Below are 20045 nucleotides of genomic sequence, written 5' to 3'. Positions count from 1 at the left end.
ATCTTCCTTTAGGCCCACTATCTTTATATTGTTTCGCCTACTATAGTTTTCAATTATATCCATCTTCTGAGCTAACAACTCTTGTGTTTCTTCAACTTTTTTGTCACTTTCTTCCTATTTTCTTTTTAAGTCGTTCACTTCCATTTCTACTGCCATTACACGTTCTTCCACATTTTCTAATCCTTTCCCTACATCTGTTATGACCAGCTCTATTCTACTCAACTTTTTCTTCTGTACTTTTCATTTTTCTTTTCATTTCACTAAATTCTAGTGTCAACCATTCTTTTAATGCTTTCATTTGTTCTTGAAATTTTTTAAATCTATATACTGTCCATTCATTTTATCTCCTATTCCTCTGTGCAGAGCTTGGTGTTCTTCTTCTTCTTCTGTGTCTGCTCTTGGATTTGTGTCCTCTATTTCTCTTCCTTGTATCTGTGTCTCTTCTGACTTTCTTGTTGAGCTACTTGGCTCAGTTTGCTGGGTATTTTTTTTCATGGCTTCTTAATGTTGGTCCTCTTCTTCTGGGCTGGTTATCTGTTGGGCCTCCTGCTTCTGTTTTTCTTTCTCATCCCTCCCTTTCCCATTGCTTTCCTTTTCTTCCAGCTGGGAGCCCTGCTGTCGGGCATCTCTCAGCTGTTCGTGCTGTGTAGGTTCACTCCAGAGCTGGTCCCCCCTCCTGTCGGTGTTCTCCTTGTCCTTGTGTGCAGTTGTACACCTCTGTTTGGCTCAGTGAGCCATTTTGCAGTTCCGTGGTCGGGAGGTCGCAACCCTGCAGGGTCTCCACTAACTTTGAGGAGCGGGCTCCTCTTTCCACGGCGGGTCCCTGCTTTTTTCATGCAGGTAAGGCCTTCTCCTTTCTCTTCCGGCGTCTTTCCTTCTTTTTTCCCCGTTATTTTTGGTTTTTCTTTCTTAGGTGCCATTTTCTTTCTTTTCTCCACACCTTTATCTTTTATTTGTTGTGTTTTGTGTATCTGGGGCCTTGCTTTTCCTTCACTTTTTTCTTCTTTTCTGGAGAAGGCTGGTATTCTCCTACCGGCCACTACTCCATCACGTGACTCCTCCTGCAAAGACCATCTCGAATCTCCATTTAGTTTGACAGTTCACTCTTTCCTCTTATTGATTTCTGTATGCTCCAAGGATTAGGATGTGGATAATGACTAGGACAAAAGATGATAAATTTGTGTACTTTGAGTACTGTTTGAGCCTGTTAAACTAAACCTGAGCAAAATTGCTCAATTTCTGTTCTTGAAGTCTAGGCAATTATGATAGAGTCCACCACTAAACCTGAGCAAAATTGCTCAATTTCTGTTCTTGAAGTCTAGGCAATTATGATAGAGTCCACCACTAAACCTGAGCAAAATTGCTCAATTTCTGTTCTTGAAGTCTAGGCAATTTTGATAGAGTCCACCAGCAAAAGCCATTCTGAAGACTGTTTCCTCAACTGAAACGGGTTTGCTGTCTTGTCTGGTTTTTTATTTTAGTTTCAAGTGTTAGATACTTGCATGTGTTTGATTCTTACTTATGATGTAAAGTCATAAAATAGGTAATCCTACATATTCATGACCATTTTAAAACAAAATAGTAAACTTGAAATCGTTCAAAGTTCTGCTCATCTCGAATAACTGGTTGAAACAAAATTGTGGAAGAGCAATAAAACATGATGAGGATAACCCTCAAAAACTTATATCCACACCTTTAATCCTAATAACACCAAAAGCAGCAAAGAATCAGCTTATATTTCAGTAGAATCAGCTACAAATTTTTTGAATCTTGCACTGTTCCATAAACAAGCTAATGGGCAGGAAGTAAGGATTGTGTTATTTCCTTCTATTCTGCATTTCTGTATTTTTTAGGTCTAAAAACAACAAATCATTAAAACTGCTATGGCTGTACTTCAGAGAATTTGCTACTTACAGTTCAAGATTCTTATCACAATTGAGAAAGTAACATGCTCATGTACACGAAAATTTTAGTGCTCTCTTTTTAAATGGCACACCCATGCTTCTGAACAGATTAGGAAATATTATGGTAGTTATTTGCTGAGAACTAAGAAAAATATTGCAAAAAAGAAAAACAAGGAAATAACCACGACTAGATAGGTTCTTAAAATGTGCTCTCATTTGTATAGTGGAAGATTGAAACAAAAAAATTGGGGGAAAATTATTCACTTTTTTTGTTGTTACTTAAATTTATCAGAGACTGAAATCTTCAAAGTGCGTTAGGGAGCAGGAAGCATATTGGATCTTTAGACTTCAGTTGAGCTACTTTCTACTCCAAACATGAAAAGATCATGTTTACAGTACTTATACTGTAAACTGGATGACGGAACTACAATCAAAGAACATGGCCACATCAGGCTGCTTTGCAAAGGTCCTTTCGTGATGGTTAAGGAATTACTTACACTTGTCACATTAATAGGAGAAAGATTTTGAGTGAAGATTACTAAAATATTATATAACCAAATATTAGTTGCATAATGATAGGGACCAGCAATGAAACCCCAAATTTTTATTTGTATTGGTATTGGTCCAGAGGACCCCAAAACCCAGCAGCAATAGGAATTCACCAAGGCAAATGGTTACTTAAACAAAAGTTGCTTTTAATAATTTTTTTTAAACATAAAAACAGGATAAAACTTTAATTTATTACTATTAACTTAACCCCCTTCTAATTCTAAGCGCATATGTATGTAATGTGCATATGTTCAGGAAAGTTCTTTGATTCACAGTTCAATCTTACTTCTCACTCCTCCAAGTTCACCGGAATCAGGTAATTCTAATACCGTGCATAGAATTGAACATTTATGAATTTTCATCAAGCTCTGGTGCTTAAAGGTGATGGGTTACTGCTCAGGAAAGTTCTTGTTGGTTTCAGAGAGAGATTTGTTTATCACTGGACACCCACAAACTGATTCCCTCTGATCAGTCACTTCAGTGTTTTGCTGAAGACACTTGCCCATCGGGGTTTTTCAAATGATAACCTCTTCTTCCAGGTTACCATGGAGTTCCTCTTGTTTCCCTTAGAGAAACACTCTAGCCAGCCATTTCCTCTTGTAAGGACTACAAGGGTTTTCAAGAGGCTGAACTCAGAACTTACAACCCGTCTTCAAAATGGGTTTTTCCACAAGCTTCCAAAAGCCACTGCAGACGTCAGTTCCCTTTCTCTCTCTCTCTTTCTTAGAGGAAACCTGTTTCATCTTTTCTCTCTCTATCTCTCTCTCTCTGCTTGTAAAAACTAGACCTTCTTGCAGGGCTCCAAACCCAATCTTTTAAAGATCTTATCAACACTTGAGCTCAGACTCCACTGTTTGCATCTACTTTTGAAAATTCCTTTCAAAGTAGTCCCATTGTCTTTTGCAAAACCACTGGTGCCTGCATGACTGGCTTCAGCCAAGCTCTTGCATTTTAAATGAAATGTGAAGTGTTACTCTGTGGTGACCTACACTAAACCCCCCACAATCTATCTCTTTTAAGGACATATTAACATAAAATATACCCTGTAACAGTATCCTCCATAGCAGCCACTTCATTTGTGATCCACCTCATGATATCATTTGCTCACATCCACAGGTACTTTGTTAATTGTCCATTGTGGCCATGGAATTACAGTGGAGACGATGAAATAACCACGCAAGGCATTTTTTGAGTGAATCAAACGGATTTACTCTTCAGAACCTGCGTAACCTTTTAAAAGCCCGAATCCTGCGCTGATGTCATCACGCACTGATGTCACATAGCCAGTTCAATGCCTTCTGGAAGTTGTGGTGCTGCCGTAGTGCCGCTACACACCAACCCCCCCCCCCCCACCCCACTCCCAGAACCAGCAGAAAGGTTTGTCTGTCTTTTAGGTTGTTGACCTCTCCAACGGACTGTTAGCTCCTGTAGTGGGGAAGACTTGTCCACATAGTGAAAGACTGTGGCTTCCCTCCAATGTCCAAAATACAGGACAACTTAGATTGTCTGAGAATCCTATAAGGTCCTCTGTAAGGCATATGCAAATGTTGACCAAGTGTTCCCCTATGAACGAAGACGTATTCGCAGTTTTTGAGGTCTTCAGGCACAAAGGAAGAATGTTCTCAATGCGAAAATGGTGTTATAGGGGTCAATTTTCCTACCGTCTCCCTTAAGATCATCGTTGGAGTAGTAGGGGATGAACTCCTCTGGGACCACCAATGGCGCGTTGCACATGAGCTCCACAGATGAAGCTTGGAGGTCGTCCTCCAGAGTTGTTCTAATATCCAGGGCAGCTCATCAGCCCAGTTCGGCAGTCTATCTAAGCCATCAAGGCTGACTTGCAATGTCAATTAAATCTTCCCACCATTCCATTAGCCTGGGGATGCGAGGCATTTGTATGATGAATTGGTGCACTGAGCAAGCGAGACAAGGCCGTTCACAGCGAGGAAGTAAATTGTGGTCCTCTATCAGAAGTAACATGCGCCAGTAAACCAAAACAAGACACCCAGGAACTGAGGAACCCCTGAGCACAAGTCTGCAGTAGTATCTACCATAGGCACGGCCTCAGGCCAACATGTAAACTTATTACTGTAAAAAGTTAACGGTATCCTCTTGAAACAGGAAGTGGACCAACAATGTCTACATGGACAAAACAATGAGTAACTGCTGGGAAGGACTGCAGTGGAGCCTTCGTATGCCACTCAACTTTTGCTTTCTGGCGGCAATGGAGAATCTCACCATTTGTGTAACGTCTTTTTTAAAACAGTGCCACATGAACCTGTCTGAAACCATCTGAACAGTCGATCTAATCAATGGATGTGAGAGACCATGCACAGAGTTGAATACTCGATGTTTCTAAGATGCCGGAACTACTGGGCGTTGATATATCACAGAGGAGTAGTTTGCCATGAACTCCAAACTGGACATCTTTCAATTGCAGTCTGATAAGCATTCATCTTATGGTCATGTTCTTGGGCCGCAGCCAAAGCTGTGTAGTCAATACCTTGATCTACAGACGAAACATCAGTGGAGCAAAATGGGACAGTGTATCAGCTTCTACATTGTCCTTTTCGGAAATATGTAGTATTTTTGTTAAAAATTCTGTAATGAATGATAATTGCCATTGTTGTCGTGCTGACCAGGGCTCTACGACCTTGGAAAACGCAAATATTAAGGGCTTGTAGTCTGTGTACCTAGTCAATTCTCTCCCTCCAAAAAATAACGGAAGTGTTGATAGACAAGTAAATGGCCAAAAGCTCCTTATCAAAAGCGCTGCATTTTTTCTTTGCTTTGTGAAGATAAGTATGCTAACGGTTTTCATTGCCCATTGACACATTGATGAAGTGCACCTTCTACAGCCATATTGGAAGTGTCTGTAGAAAGGGCGGTGGCTGCATTTAAAACTAGGTAGCTGAGCATAGTGGGATGAATCAACAATTCTTTTGTCTTCAAGAAGGCATTGTTTTCCTCTTCAGTCCAAAGGATAGTTCTGGTATTTCCGGACAGTTAATCGAAAAGAGGCTTCATGATATGAGCTGCTCCCGGAAGAAACTGACAGTAAAAATTTACCATTCCCAAGAATTTCTGTAGGCTTTTAACTGTAGCAGGTTTTGAGTATTTAGTAATGGCCTCAACTTTGCATTGCATCAGGGTCACGCCTTCCTGAGTAGTCCTATGCCTCAAGAAATCAATAGTTTCTTGTCCAAAAATGCATTTATCTGGATTGATGGTCAGTCCAAATTCTTGAAGATAAATAAAAACTGTATGAAGATGTTCCAAATGTTCCACCTTGGTTGCACTGGCCATTAAAATGTCAGTGTAAATGAAGACATTGGCTATACCACGTCCTAAAGCATCCATCACCCTTTGAAGTGATTGAGCAACATTCTTTAATCCAAAAGGCATTTGTAAAAATTCAAACAACGCAAACGGGGTCATTATTGCGGTTTTTGGAATATCTTCTGGATCTACTGATACTTGGTGATAGCCACGCACCGTCTATTTTGGAGAAGATCTTTGCTCCATGCAAATTAGCCGAAAAATCCTGAATGTGAGGTATCGGATAACGATCCAGAATGGTGGTGTCATTAAGCCGTCTGTAACCTCCACATGGTTGCCAACTTCCATTGTGTTTCGAAACCATATGCAATGGGAGATGTCCAGAGGCTGTCAGACCTATGAATTATGCCTAGTTCTTCCATCTTGTCAAACTCTTCCTTATCTAAACGTAACACCGTGCTTTGCAGTGAAGGCAGAAAATTGTAGAGTAGTAATCTCAAGGAAATCTTCCAACAGCTTGGAGAATTCATCTACTGGTTTATTTAATGAGCAGGGGTATATGCATCTGCCAGAGGAATGGTCTGAAAAGTAGTTCCATCTATTGGCCGATGCCCTTTTAAGTTGACGAGGAATGAATGAGCCCGAAATCTGCACCAAGCAAAGGTCGGGATACTGCTACTATAATGAATAGCCAAGGGTAAAAATTATTCTTGAACTTGATATTCATCTTCCTAGTGCCAAAATTTAGAATGTTGGAACCGTTAACTGATCGTAGTTGCAGGTCCAGGGTAGGATAGTGTGTCAAAACTGGTGGGTGGAAATACACTAACTTATGAACCCATGTCCACCAGAAATTTTTGCTGGGACAACTGGTCCCGTACATACAGTAGACTTGCAGGTTTCTCGCCATCCGCTGCAGCCCTTACTGGTGGTTGACCTGGGCGTTTTCCACAAATGAGCAGGATAGAAGGCACTTGCGGGCATTTACACGCCAATACCTGAGATAATAACACCAAGATGAGATTGTCCACAGGCTGCTTGCCCATTTTGAGGCGTTGTCTGTTTGGAGGAAATGATGAGCTAAATGCTCTAGAATGTGACACAGGGTCAAGAGTGGAGGGGTTGGTCACACCATGTTGGTCAAGATTTGTCTTTTGCTGTCCTTTTTAGCCAGCCACAGAAAGTCTGCCTCCGCCGCCACAGCCCTTGGGTCTTCAAATGAACACTTGGATAACAAGAGCCTAATATCAACTGGCATTCGCTCTAAAAAGAGCTGATTGAATAGCATATTGGGACTTTCGTCAGATGCCAGGAACAGCATTTCATCCATTGGTTCTGAAGGGGCACGGTCTTCCAACCCATCGAGATGTAGTAGTTTCGCAGCCCTTTCCCTTCAGTACATATCATATATCCGTAATAAAAGTGCTTTTAAAGTGTCAAACTTGTTGGTATGTGGTGGATCCCATAGGAAGTTGCTGACCCTCTTAGTGACGGCCTGGTCCAGGGCACTGATAAGATGGTAATAACGAGCGGTGTTCAACTTGACTTTGCGAAGATGAAATTGTGCTTCAGCCTGTTGAAACCATAGTTCAGGCTCAGTGTCCCAAAAGGTGGTAGCTTCACAGCAACGGCTACAGAGTCCATGTTTGTCCAAAACTACATTTTTGGATTCGTTGTAGTCACCAATTGTGGCCACTGGAATCACAGTGGACACGATGAAATAACCACACAAGGTGTTTTTGAGTGAATCAAACGGATTTACTCTTCTGAACCCGCACAACATTTTAAAAGCCTGAATCACACGCTGACGTAATCATGCACTGACATCACATAGCCAGTTCGATGCCTTCTGGGAGCTGTAGTGCCGCCATAGCTCTACTACACATTTGTTATATGTGGATTGTGGAGGAACATGTGGCTTCCCTGTTTGGCACTTTGTGGATTGCAGAGGATCACGTGACTTCCCTGTCTGAAACTTATTTGGAGGTCACATCATTTGCCAATCAAGATTGGTCTCCAGCCACCTTACCATCTCCAATGGTGCATACCTTACCATTGACTCATTTAAATGATTCAGTGACATCATTTGTCATATGCCCAGCTAAGAACAGTGTAAACATTGATGTATACCACATTTCTCTCTCTCTCTACCTCTTGGTACAAGTCCCAGATATCGCACCACACTAGGTCACTACTGTGGACATCACTGGAGTTGCAAGTAAGGTTTGCACTACAAATGAGTTTGAGCCGCAGTGCTGCAATAGATCAGTGCTTGCAGACAGCCGCACCCCCACTGGTACAGGGAATCGGGAACGTGTTTGAAAGACCCTGTCTGTGAAGTGTGGGAGAGTAGGGTAAGGTAAGTAGCCACCAGTATTGGAGTCCCTTGTGCAAGATGTACCTGTTTGCACCATTATAGTTTTTGTCTCATACCATGTAGAAGATGGGCAGCCACTGGTATCAGAGTCCAACCTGGGTCTAATGTGAATGTCTATATAGTTATTTAGCGTAATTAAGTATTTTTGAGGTCTTCCCTTGTGTTCAGTAAAGTTACCTTTGATTGTAACACCTGTGTCCAGAGACTCGTCTCTCTGTGAACCCACTGATACTTTTCAAACATAACACCAATTGTGTTACAGTATTTGAGATAATCTGTGCTGCAAAATGACATGTGTTAAGTGAAGACTGGAAATTTTCCATGGCCTATTTGGTAACACAATATTTGAGTAAGACAGATGATGCTGTCAAAGGCAATTTTTGAAGACTAATGCTCACTTTAGTCACACAGATTCAGAAGGATACACCCATTTCCAGACACAGGGCATCTTCCTATATTTTGAATAGTCCTGTAACAAATGGATTGTACAATTTAAAATTGGACAGGAAGAATAAAACTTACTAGCCCCGTACAATGGAAAGCTACCCTGTTTCAATTAGTTTAATTTCCGTGCATACCTGAGGATTCTTGAGCCTTTTGTCAAGTCATACAGTCATACCACATGAAATTGGAATTACTCATCCATTTACACCAACTCTGCACTGACCCCATTTAATTTTTCTATCAACTCTTCCAAGATTTGACCATTCACCTACTCGTTAACAGGCAATTTACAGTGGGAAACTAATCAATCTTTGGAGGAAACCAGAGTACCCAAATCTACCTGCATTTGTAAAGGACTATTTAGGGATAATCTGCATGGAAAACAGACTCATGACGTGATGGAGTAGTGGCCGGACGGTGAACTCCAGCCCTCTCCAGAAAAGTCGGGAAAAACAAGAGAAAATACAAAGGCACAGAAATACAAGTTAAAGAAAAGTGAGTATAAAGGTGGAAAGAAGATGGAGACAAAAGGAGAAAAATCAAAATCAACGGAAAGAAGAGAGGAAGAGAAGACAACGGAGGAAAAAGGTGAAGGCCTTACCTGTCCGAAGAGGCCCGCTGTGGAGAGAGGAGCCCACTACCTCAGGTCGGTAGAAAGAGAACTACAACAATGGCTCACAGAGCCGAGTAAAAGTGCGCAACCGCGCATGCGCGACTCCCCGCGCATGCGCGATGCGCATACAAAAAAACACACTGACGGGAGGGGGGACCAGCTGGGGAGTCGATCTCCACAGCCGGCAACGACAGCTGCAGAACACCTGCAGCAAGAAGAGACCACAGAAGACAATAGAAACAAGAAAGAAGAGGAGGAAAGGGCAGCAAAGAAACAACAGATGGTCAACCTAGAGGAAGAAGAAGAGGAAGAGGAAGAGTACAGGGAAATAGAAGAAGAAAAGATAGGCAAGGTAAAGGAGGTACTTGCTCTTGTTAGAGGATACATGGAGTCATTTAAAGAATGGCAAACACAGGAATTCAATGATTTAAGAAGAAGAATAAACAACACAGAAAAGAAAATAAATAAAATGGATATGACCTTAACAGAAATGGGGAAAAAAATGGACAAGATGGAAGAACGGGCAATAGCAGCAGAAATGGAGGTAGAAGACTTAAAAAAGAAATTGGAGGAATCTAATAAAAAAACTAAAGAGACACAAGAATTACTAGCCCAAAAAATAGATATAATGGAAAATTATAACAGAAGAAATAACATAAAGATAGTGGGCCTTAAGGAAGATGTAGAAGGCAAGAATATGAGGGAGTTTATAAAAGAATGGATCCCTAAGGCCCTAGGATGTCCAGAACTACAGCAAGAAATGGAAATAGAAAGGGCACATAGAGCATTGGCCCCTAAACCACAACCACAACAAAAACCAAGATCTATTGTAGTAAAATTCCTAAGATATACTACAAGAGAAAAGGTACTGGAGAAGACAATGGAAAAAGTAAGAGAGGGCAACAAACCACTGGAGTATAAAGGGCAAAAAATCTTCATTTATCCAGATATAAGCTTTGAACTCCTAAAGAAGAGAAAAGAGTTCAATGCAGCAAAAGCGATTTTATGGAAGAAAGGATATAAATTTACACTGAAGCATCCTGCGGTATTGAAAATATTTATTCCAGGACAACAAAACAGACTATTCTCGGATCCAGAAGAAGCACGAAAATTTGCAGAACAATTACAAAAATAGACTGAGGGATGAAGACGGGTAATGAGAGCAAAAATTATCACGATTGATATGTATGTGGGTAAAGACAAAAATAGACTGAGGGATGAAGACGGGTAAGGAGGGTAAAAATGACCACGATTGATATGTATGCGGGTAAAGAGGTATAAGAGTGAATAGAGACAATGGGCATATGTGAAAGTATCTGTAATTAGAGGAAAACATAGAAAGTATAGACAAGAATTAATAAGGGAAGGTAATGGAATAGAGAGAATAAGGAGGGAACTAAAAGAGTGACCTTTGTGACATATAAAAAACGAAATCTTTTCTGGGGGGGGCTGGGTGGGGGGAAAAGAGCGGTCACTGCAAAATCAGTTGACGCTTGCGAGTGGATTCGCAAATCCAAATGGAGAGGGGAGATGTGGTTGTCCGACAAGGGATAAAGGGCAACTCAGGAGGGGAAGGGGAGATTGGGGATAAAGAAGATAGAAATAGGAGAATAAGGAAAATGTTGGATGTTGTAGGAATGTTGTCTGGTAAAGAGTTGAAAATAAGAAAACAGAAATGGAAAAGGAGGAAAGGTAATGATGGAAAAACGGAAAGAGAAGATAAACAAAATATAAAATGGCTACGCTGAACTATATGACTCTAAATATTAATGGAATACATAACCAAATTAAAAGGAAGAAACTACTAAATTTACTGAAAAAGGAAAAAATAGATATAGCATTTGTCCAAGAAACACATTTAACTGAATTGGAGCACAAGAAATTAAAGAGAGATTGGGTAGGACATGTAACAGCAGCATCGTATAATTCAAAAGCAAGAGGAGTGGCTATATTAATTAGCAAAAATGTGCCATTTAAAATAGAAGAGGAAATAATAGATCCAGCAGGGAGATATGTTATGATAAAATGTCAGATATATTCAGAGCTTTGGAATCTACTTAATATATATTCACCTAACGAAGAAGATCAAAAGTTTATGCAAGATATCTTTTTGAAGGTAGCTAATACGCAAGGGAACATACTAATAGGAGGGGATTTCAATCTGAATTTGGATCCAAATATGGATAAAACGGGGAAAAAAATTAACAGGAAGAACAAAGTAACCAAATTTATAATTAAATCAATGCAAGAAATGAAACTTGTGGACATATGGAGGAAACAAAACCCAAAAGAAAAGGAATACTCATACTACTCGACTAGACATAAAACATACTCAAGGATAGACCTATTCCTGTTATCAGCCCACATACAAGGGAGAGTTAGGAAAACGGAATATAAAGCTAGACTATTATCGGACCACTCACCCCTGTTATTGGCAATAGAGCTAGAAGACATCCCTCCAAGAATGTATAGATGGAGATTAAACCCCATGCTACTTAAAAGACAGGATTTTAGAGAATTTATTGAAAAACAATTAAAAATGTACTTTGAAGTAAATACGGAATCAGTGGAAGATAAGTTTATACTATGGGACGCAATGAAAGCATTCATTAGAGGGCAAATAATAAGTTATGCAACCAAGATGAAGAAGGACTATAATCAGGAAACAGAGCAGTTGGAAAGGGAAATAATAAACATAGAAAAAAAATTAGCAATAAAGGAAGATACAACCAAAAGAAGAGAATTGGCGGATAAAAAAATAAAATATGAAACATTACAAACATATAAGGTGGAGAAGAATATAATGAAGACAAAACAGAAATATTATGAACTAGGGGAAAAAACACACAAAATCCTAGCATGGCAGCTTAAGACAGAGCAAACTAAGAAAATGGTATTGGCAACAAGGAAAAAAGACAAACAAATTACATATAATCCAAAAGAAATTAAGGAAAACTTCAGAGAATTCTATGAACAATTATACCGAACCGAAAACGAAGGGAAAGAAGGGAAAATAGATGAATTTTTGACTAAAATTGAACTACCAAAACTACAAATAGAGGAACAAAATAAATTAACAGAACCATTTGGAACAGTAGAAATACAAGAGATAATAAAAAATTTACCAAATAATAAGACACCAGGAGAGGATGGACTCCCAATAGAATTCTACAAAACATTTAAAGACCTAATAATACCGCCCCTCCTGGATGTAATCAACCAGATTGATGAGACACAAAACTTACCAGATTCATGTAAAACAGCAATAATTACAGTGATACTAAAACAAGGGAAAGATCCACTCTCACCAGCGTCATATAGACCAATATCTTTGCTAAACACAGATTATAAGATAATAGCTAAACTATTAGCGAACAGATTAGCAGAACAGGTACCGAAAATGGTAAATTTAGACCAAACTGGATTTATCAAAAAAAGACGCACAACAGACAATATTTGTAAATTTATTAACTTAATTCATGCAGTAGAAGGAAATAAAGCACCGGCAGTAGCAGTTGCTTTAGACGCAGAGAAGGCCTTCGACAGAGTAGAATGGAATTACTTGTTCAAAGTATTGCAAAAATTCAGTTTACCGGAGAAGTATATTAATTGGATTAAAGCATTATATAAGGGACCGTTAGCGAAAGTGACAGTAAATGGACATGTATCAAAGCAATTTAACTTAAGCAGGTCAACGCGGCAGGGATGCCCACTATCACCATTATTGTTTGCGCTAGCTATAGAACCACTAGCAGAATCGATAAGAAGAGATAATAATATAAAAGGAATAAAAATAAAAGACAGGGAATATAAAATCAGTCTGTTTGCGGATGATGTGATAGTGTACTTAACAGAACCAGAACTATCAATAAAAGAACTATATAAGAAATTGAAGGAATATGGAGAAGTGTCGGGATACAAGATAAACGTAAATAAAAGTGAAGCAATGCCTATGAATAACGCGGATTTCTCAAAATTTAAGGAGGAATCCCCATTCAGATGGCAAACGCAGGCAATAAGATACCTAGGTGTGCAAATAAACAAAAATCTAGGCCAATTATATAAACTCAATTACAATCCACTAATGAAAAAATTACAGGACGATTTAGAGCATTGGAAAGAGCTACCACTAACACTGATAGGAAGGATAAACTGTATTAAAATGAACATTTTTCCAAGGATACTATACTTATTTCAGGCATTGCCAATACAACTGACAGAAAAATTCTTCAAAGAGTTAAAGAAAATAATAAGGAGATTTTTATGGAGAGGGGGGAAACCGAGGATAGCACTAGACAAATTAACAGAATGGTATAAACAAGGAGGCTTACAATTGCCAAACTTCAAAAATTATTATAGAGCCGCACAATTAAGGTACCTATCAGATTTTTATCAAACAAGGGAAAAACCAGACTGGACGAGACTAGAATTAGATAAAATAGGGGAAAAGATACCTGAACACATATTATATAAATGGGACGAAAAATTGGTACAACATAGAACTTCTCCAGTATTACACCATCTCCTCAATATATGGAAGAAGATTCATGTAGAAAGAAATAAAATAAATTACCAAATACCAAAACTAATATTGACGCAAAATAAGCTACTCCCTTTTACAATAGACAACCTTGCCTTTAGAAAATGGGAAAAAAAAGGGATTAAAAGAATAGAAAATTGTTTTTCAGGAAGTAGATTCTTATCCTTTGAACAAATGAGAGATAAGTACAATATAACGGGAGATACAGCGCTGGCATATTACCAACTGAGATCCTACTTGAAAGATAAATTAGGAAGCAACTTGAGTTTACCAGAGGGAAGTAACCTTGAATATGTGATTACAGATACAATGTTAATCAAAAGATTTATAAAAAATATGTATATTAAACTGCAAGAAAAGGAAAATGAGGAAACAAATGGTAAAACTAAACAAAAATGGGAACAAGATTTAAATATAAAGATAAAAAAGGAAACATGGGAGAAGTTATGCTCTGGAACGATGAGAAATACAATAAATACGAGGCTGCGTATGATACAATATAATTGGTTACACAGACTATACATTACACCGCAAAAGTTAAATAAATGGGACCCAACAGTAGCTGATAGATGTTTTCGATGTAAAAAAGAAAGGGGAACAACAATTCATGCAATCTGGACATGTGAGAGAGTAGAAAAATTTTGGGATGATCTCAATCAGATATTAAATAAAATAACAGAAAACAATATACCAAAGAATCCAGAGATCTTTCTCCTAAGTAACATAAAAAATAAAGAATTTGGAATTGACTTGGAGGATGCACAAAAAAGATTTGTTAAGATAGCCCTAGCTGTAGCAAAAAAATGTATTATGTCAACCTGGAAATTGGAAGATAATTTGAAAATACAACAATGGTATATAGAAATGAATAAATGTATTCCATTAGAAAAAATAACATATAGTTTAAGAAATAATATTGAAATATTCGAACAAGTATGGGAGCCTTACATTAAATACAATAGCGAAAACCTACCGGGAACAAACATTACCTAAGTTGATGGAAGGAGAAGAGAAGAAAAGAATGGACTCAGTAGAATTTCTGGTGTATTTTTGTTGAATGACAACATTGTCTAACTGAATTAATGCAACCTAGATTGTATAACTAAAATGGATGAGAGGGGGGGGGGATGGAGGGTGGCTTGGGAGGAGGGAGGGGGGAGGGAGAAAAAGTCACTGTAAATGTGTGGAAAAGAAAAAGTGTATATCATGGCTATTGTGATTTATGGTGTGAAAAATAAAAAATTTAAAAAAAAAAAAAAAAAAAAAAAAGAAAACAGACTCATGAACTTGATGAGTTTTTTGAAAAAGTGACTGAGAAGATTCACAAGGGTAGAGCAGTAGATGTTTCAACATGGAAATTAGCAAGGCCTTTGATAAGGTCATACATGGTAGGTTGGTCCAGAAGGTCAGATCTCATTGGACCCAAAATGAGCTGGCCAATTGGATACAGAATTGGCCTGATGGTAGGAGATGGTGGATTGGTGGAAGGTTGAGACCAGTGTTGTGTCTTAGGCATTAGTGCTGAGTCCACTGTTGTTTTCATCTCCATGGATGACAAGGTGAATAGCATGAGAAGTTTGCAGATGATGCCAAAATTGGTGGTGCAGTGGACAGTAAAGAGGGTGATCTATGATTACGACAGGATCTAGATGAACTGGAAAAGTAGACTAAGGAGTGGCAGATAGCATTTAACTCAGATAATTTAGATAAGTTAAATATTTAGATAGGGCAGGAATTATTCAGTGAATAGTTGGGCCCTGGAGAGTGGTGTAAAACAGAAAGACTTGGAGTCCATAAATGTGGTGACACAGGTAGATAGTATGGGAAAGGTAGCGTCAACACACTTGTTTTTATTGGTCAGAGCAGTGAGTACAGGACCAAGGTCGTAAGTACAGGAGCATGGACATCACATCACAACTGGCCAAAATGCGGAGAATCTGCACTTGGAGTATCGTGTTTGCAGCTTTGGTCACCTAGCAATCAGAAAGATATCATTAAACAGAAAAGGGTGCAGAAGATAGTCACATGAATGGTACTCAGATTGTTTGGCTTGGCGTGCGAGAGGCTAAAGAGGAAACTTATAAAGGCATAAATAGTCATAGTCATGGACAAGTTGAGCTGTACGGTCTGCTTTTCCATTGTAGAACCCTATAGTGACTTATACCCAACATATGAACATATGAATACATTACTTTACCATCGCTCTACATCCCCACCTCACTGCTTGCAATCAGATGTTCAACCATTTCACTGATATATTTGGCAGGACAGGTTTCCTCTAGGAGGGGAAGGCGGCACAAACTGATCAGCAAGAAATGACTGAAGAGGGAAGAAACCTCCTGACATATTCTACCTCCATTGCAAGAGGCAATGTGAAGTCTTCAAGTCAGCAAAAAGTACCGCAGCACCATATATGCTTTCTCTACTCATGAAACTTCAAATAGCAGGAATAAGTTAACCAGTACCTTGTTTACAAATGGCTATGATTTTTTAATGTCATGGTATGTCTTTCTGTGCATTGCCTTCAAGCAGTGATCTAGAATGCATCACTAGACTGAACTGTAGGCTATGAATCAGAAACATCACAAGTTTTCGGTTATGGATACCTCTGGCAAACACTCACTAGCACTTGTAGTAAGATGGTGGTGATACCACCATCTCCCAAAAAGTTTTGGAACTTTAAGGACACGTGTTCTCACGCTCTTGGCTGAGCTAATTTCTCTGAACTCTGATCAGATAGAAGTTGTATATACATCATGTTATTTTATCTTGGGTCCGTGAACAATTTTTGTTTGGCCGAAACACAAACAATTCCAAGAATATAAATGTCCATAACTTATGAAAAACATTTGACAACTGCATTTAGTGGTATTACATTCATTGGAAAGGGAAATGATAGTTACCTTAAAAGAGAAGTGTTCAATGTTACAATCATTAGAAACCATAATCATTCATTAAGGTGAGTTTCCTTGCATTTGAGGGTCTGAAACTTCTGATTTGTAAATGTCAGTATTAACATGCCAGTTAAAATTTTACTCAGATTTTATCTGCAATTACTAAACTCTCACATACCTGTGCATCTCCAATCCATTGAGAGTCACCATTCTCAGATCCTGCCAGTTCTTCTACTAATACGGAAGGAAAGACACCAATACGGCCATTAAGTTCGCCTTCCCAGAAGCCATCATCTTCTTGGTTTTCTTTGTTTAGTATCCTAATGATAGCTCCTTCAGGAAATGAAAGCTCATCTGCTGTCTGTCCTTCATAATCGTAAAGTGCCTTCACAAAAGAAACTGAACCAGAAACAAATACATTATTTTACAACTGAAAACTTAATGACAAGGCCAAGAAAGCAGTATTTGAGAGAAATCAATGCAGGCTTTCCTTTAGTTATTTAGGTTTGCAGATTATAAACCACTAAAAAGCACTGTAAATTTAATAGAAGAAATAAAGATATTAAGGCAAATGTATTTAATCTTAGGAAAATATTAAATCTTCATGGAAAATATTCAAACGATGAGCTACTGTGGAGGAATTGAGAGATTTAGGTGCCTGGGCATTCAAATTACTAAAAGCTAGTGATAAGAAATACACATTAGACAAAATGACTACTAAATTTTGAAATGGAATGGAGAAATCAGTTTTAAGATCAGAATTTATTACCCATGATTAGTGCTAAGATGATGACCTTGAACTGCTGGCAGTGATTTAGTTAATTGGAGTTAAGTCACACCTTAATGGTGTGGCATTTTGTTTTCACATTGTCGAAGTTTCTTCACGGAGTCCTGTTGTGTTTTTAATGTGAACTTAATTGCTTGTAAATTTTACTTCCTGTTTCACAATTCCAATCATGATGTGATTTGAGCCTCTACGTTAATAGACCAGCCCTTTGATTCTCTGTTCACTACATTAGTATATACTTAAATACATTGATACTTTTCATGAGGGCTTCAGGTCCAAGGTAAAGTCATATTTTATCCAGTTTTTGCACAATGTACCTCGATGAAGATACATTAACAATGCAAAAAAATACAGAATCGCAAATATTGAGTTTAGCAGATGATATTAATGATTCAGAAAAATATTATCTTATTGATAAATTAAGAGAAGGGATTGAAAACTTAAAACTAGACTGAAACAATTGAGGATTGAAATTACAGGGTTGAGAAAATCTGGGATTTTCCCTCTCAAAGTGTGGATGCTTATTCAACTGAGATGTTCAAGACTAAAACCACTTCTACAGATCCATGTCAAGGCATAGCTCCATAATGCTTGGCTGAAGTATTTAGGTACACAAATGGATAACAAATGTCATGCAGGTAATTAATTGAAAGAAACATCACAGTCCTGAAACACTGGTTACCCTTTACTTCCTATGAATGCTGCGTGATCTGCTGAATTTCTCCAGCACCTATGAGTATTGCACATGAACAAAATCTTAGTATCAGCAACAAAAGTTACAGTAGAAAATCTTTGAGGGCTGAGAACATTAGAATCATAAATTAAAGTTAGTTTTCTTTAAAGACACTTCTCAATTTTGAAGTCATGCTGGATGGAAGAGAATGTAACCTAATAAAAAAGCAAAAAAAAAGTTGAAAATAAATAAAAACTAAGTTGTAGAATATTCAGCCAGTCAGGCAGCATCTGTGTAGAAGGAAACAGAGTTAATGCTTCCTCAACAGATGTTGCTGGACTTGGTGAGAAGTTCCAGCCCTTAGTTTTTAATTGCTACTTAATCTAGGTCGCTCATTATTTTCCAGGTGGAATCAAAAACTAAAAACAGAATTACCACTGGAATCTCCATTAATGCCTCCAGTAACCAGTTCCGGCTCTGTAGAATTGCTAGAAGAATGAGATCGTGCATCCAAGGAACCCAGAGTTTGGAGCATACCGATTAAACTATTAGAGGTTGGAAACCGTAGGTACTTCTCTGGTACATATCCAATTTGTGCTGCCTTATTTCTTGCCTTTAAATAAAAGATGGAATAAGTAAGCCAATGAGAATAAGAAATGCCACTCTTTACCATGTTCCATCAAATTATACTGATTCATTTTGATCCTCATTTAAAGTTTGCCATGATGAAAAATAACATTATTACATGATCCAATTATCTCAAGGGATTAACTAAATTCACCTTCAACTGAAAGGAATGCCTTATGATATTAAAAAAATTGAATAATATAAAAAATAATCCAACACAAAATGTGTTTCATATAATTATTTAAATATACAGAACATTTCAGGATATGATAAAAATGTCAAGACCTCAAAATATATCGAAAGGCATGTAATTCAAATGTCACTGATGTGATCAGTTTGCATTACTTTGAAATTCTTTCTTTACCAAAACATGTTTTCAGAAGGCCACAGTCAGTATGAATTGGAAACAACGTCTCCTCCTCACTGATTATCAATACAGGCACACTCCAAGGATGCGTGCTTAGCTCCTGCTCTACTCATTAGACACCCGTGACTATGTGGCCAGGCACAATTCCAAAGCTCTCTACGTTTGCCGATGACACCACAGTTGTTGGCAGAATTACAAATGGCAATGGGGAAGCATACAGGAGGGAGATAGATCAGCTCGTTGAATGGTGTAATGACAACAACATGGCGCTCAACATCAGCAAAACCAAGGAGATGTTTGTGGACTTCAGGAGGAAGTCAGGAGAACACGACCCAGTCCTCATCGAGGGCTCAGAAGTGGAAAAGGTCAAGAACTTCAAATTCCTGGGTGTCAACACCTCCGAGGATCTGTCCTGGAGCCTCCACATGATGTAATCACAAAGAAGGCTCGCCAGCTCTATACTTTGTAAGATGTCTGATGAGATTTGGTATGTCACTGAAGACTCTCAACTTCAACAGGTGTACTATGGAGAACATTTTGGCTGGTTGCATCACTGCCTGATATGGAGGTGCCAACTCTCAGGACAAGAATGAATTCTAGAGGGTTGTTAACTTAGCCTGTGACATCAAAGGCATCAGACTTCACTTCATTGAGGACATCTACATCTTAAAAAAGCAGCCTCTACCATCAAAGACCCCCACCACCCAGGTCAAACCCTGCTATAATCGGGAAAAAGGTACAGGAGCCTAAAGACAAGCACTCAGCGGCACAAGGACAGCTTCTTCCCTGCTGCCATCAGATTTCTGAATGATCAATGAAGCAAAGTCACTGCCTAACTTTTCATGCACGATTATTTTAATTTTTTTAATAGCTGGCTATAATATGAATGTTTGCACTAAGATGCTGCCACAAAAGATCGAATTTCATGACTTGTTCATGACAATAAAATTCTGATTCTGAATGCATTTTACTTCAACAATAAAAAGATCAC

The 20045-nt window shown here is 38.5% G+C and overlaps 1 protein-coding gene across 8 annotated transcripts in view; it reads right to left on the bottom strand.

The window, feature by feature from the left end:
- Positions 1-20045, bottom strand: part of LOC138739525 (F-BAR and double SH3 domains protein 2-like) — a 272286-nt gene that overhangs the window by 11372 nt on the left and 240869 nt on the right. For all 8 annotated transcript variants that reach the window (XM_069891780.1, XM_069891784.1, XM_069891787.1 and 5 more), the window contains 2 exons: positions 18496-18673; positions 16779-16999 (listed from right to left, as the gene is read on the bottom strand). In XM_069891780.1, coding sequence (XP_069747881.1) covers positions 16779-16999; positions 18496-18673 — 399 coding nt within the window. The remainder of the gene's footprint in view (positions 1-16778; positions 17000-18495; positions 18674-20045) is intronic.

The sequence above is a fragment of the Narcine bancroftii genome, chromosome 7, assembly GCF_036971445.1.
Source record: "Narcine bancroftii isolate sNarBan1 chromosome 7, sNarBan1.hap1, whole genome shotgun sequence".
NCBI classification, from domain to species: domain Eukaryota; kingdom Metazoa; phylum Chordata; class Chondrichthyes; order Torpediniformes; family Narcinidae; genus Narcine; species Narcine bancroftii.
Note: the sequence above shows the minus strand (reverse complement) of the source record. Positions and strands in the feature narration are given on the sequence as shown.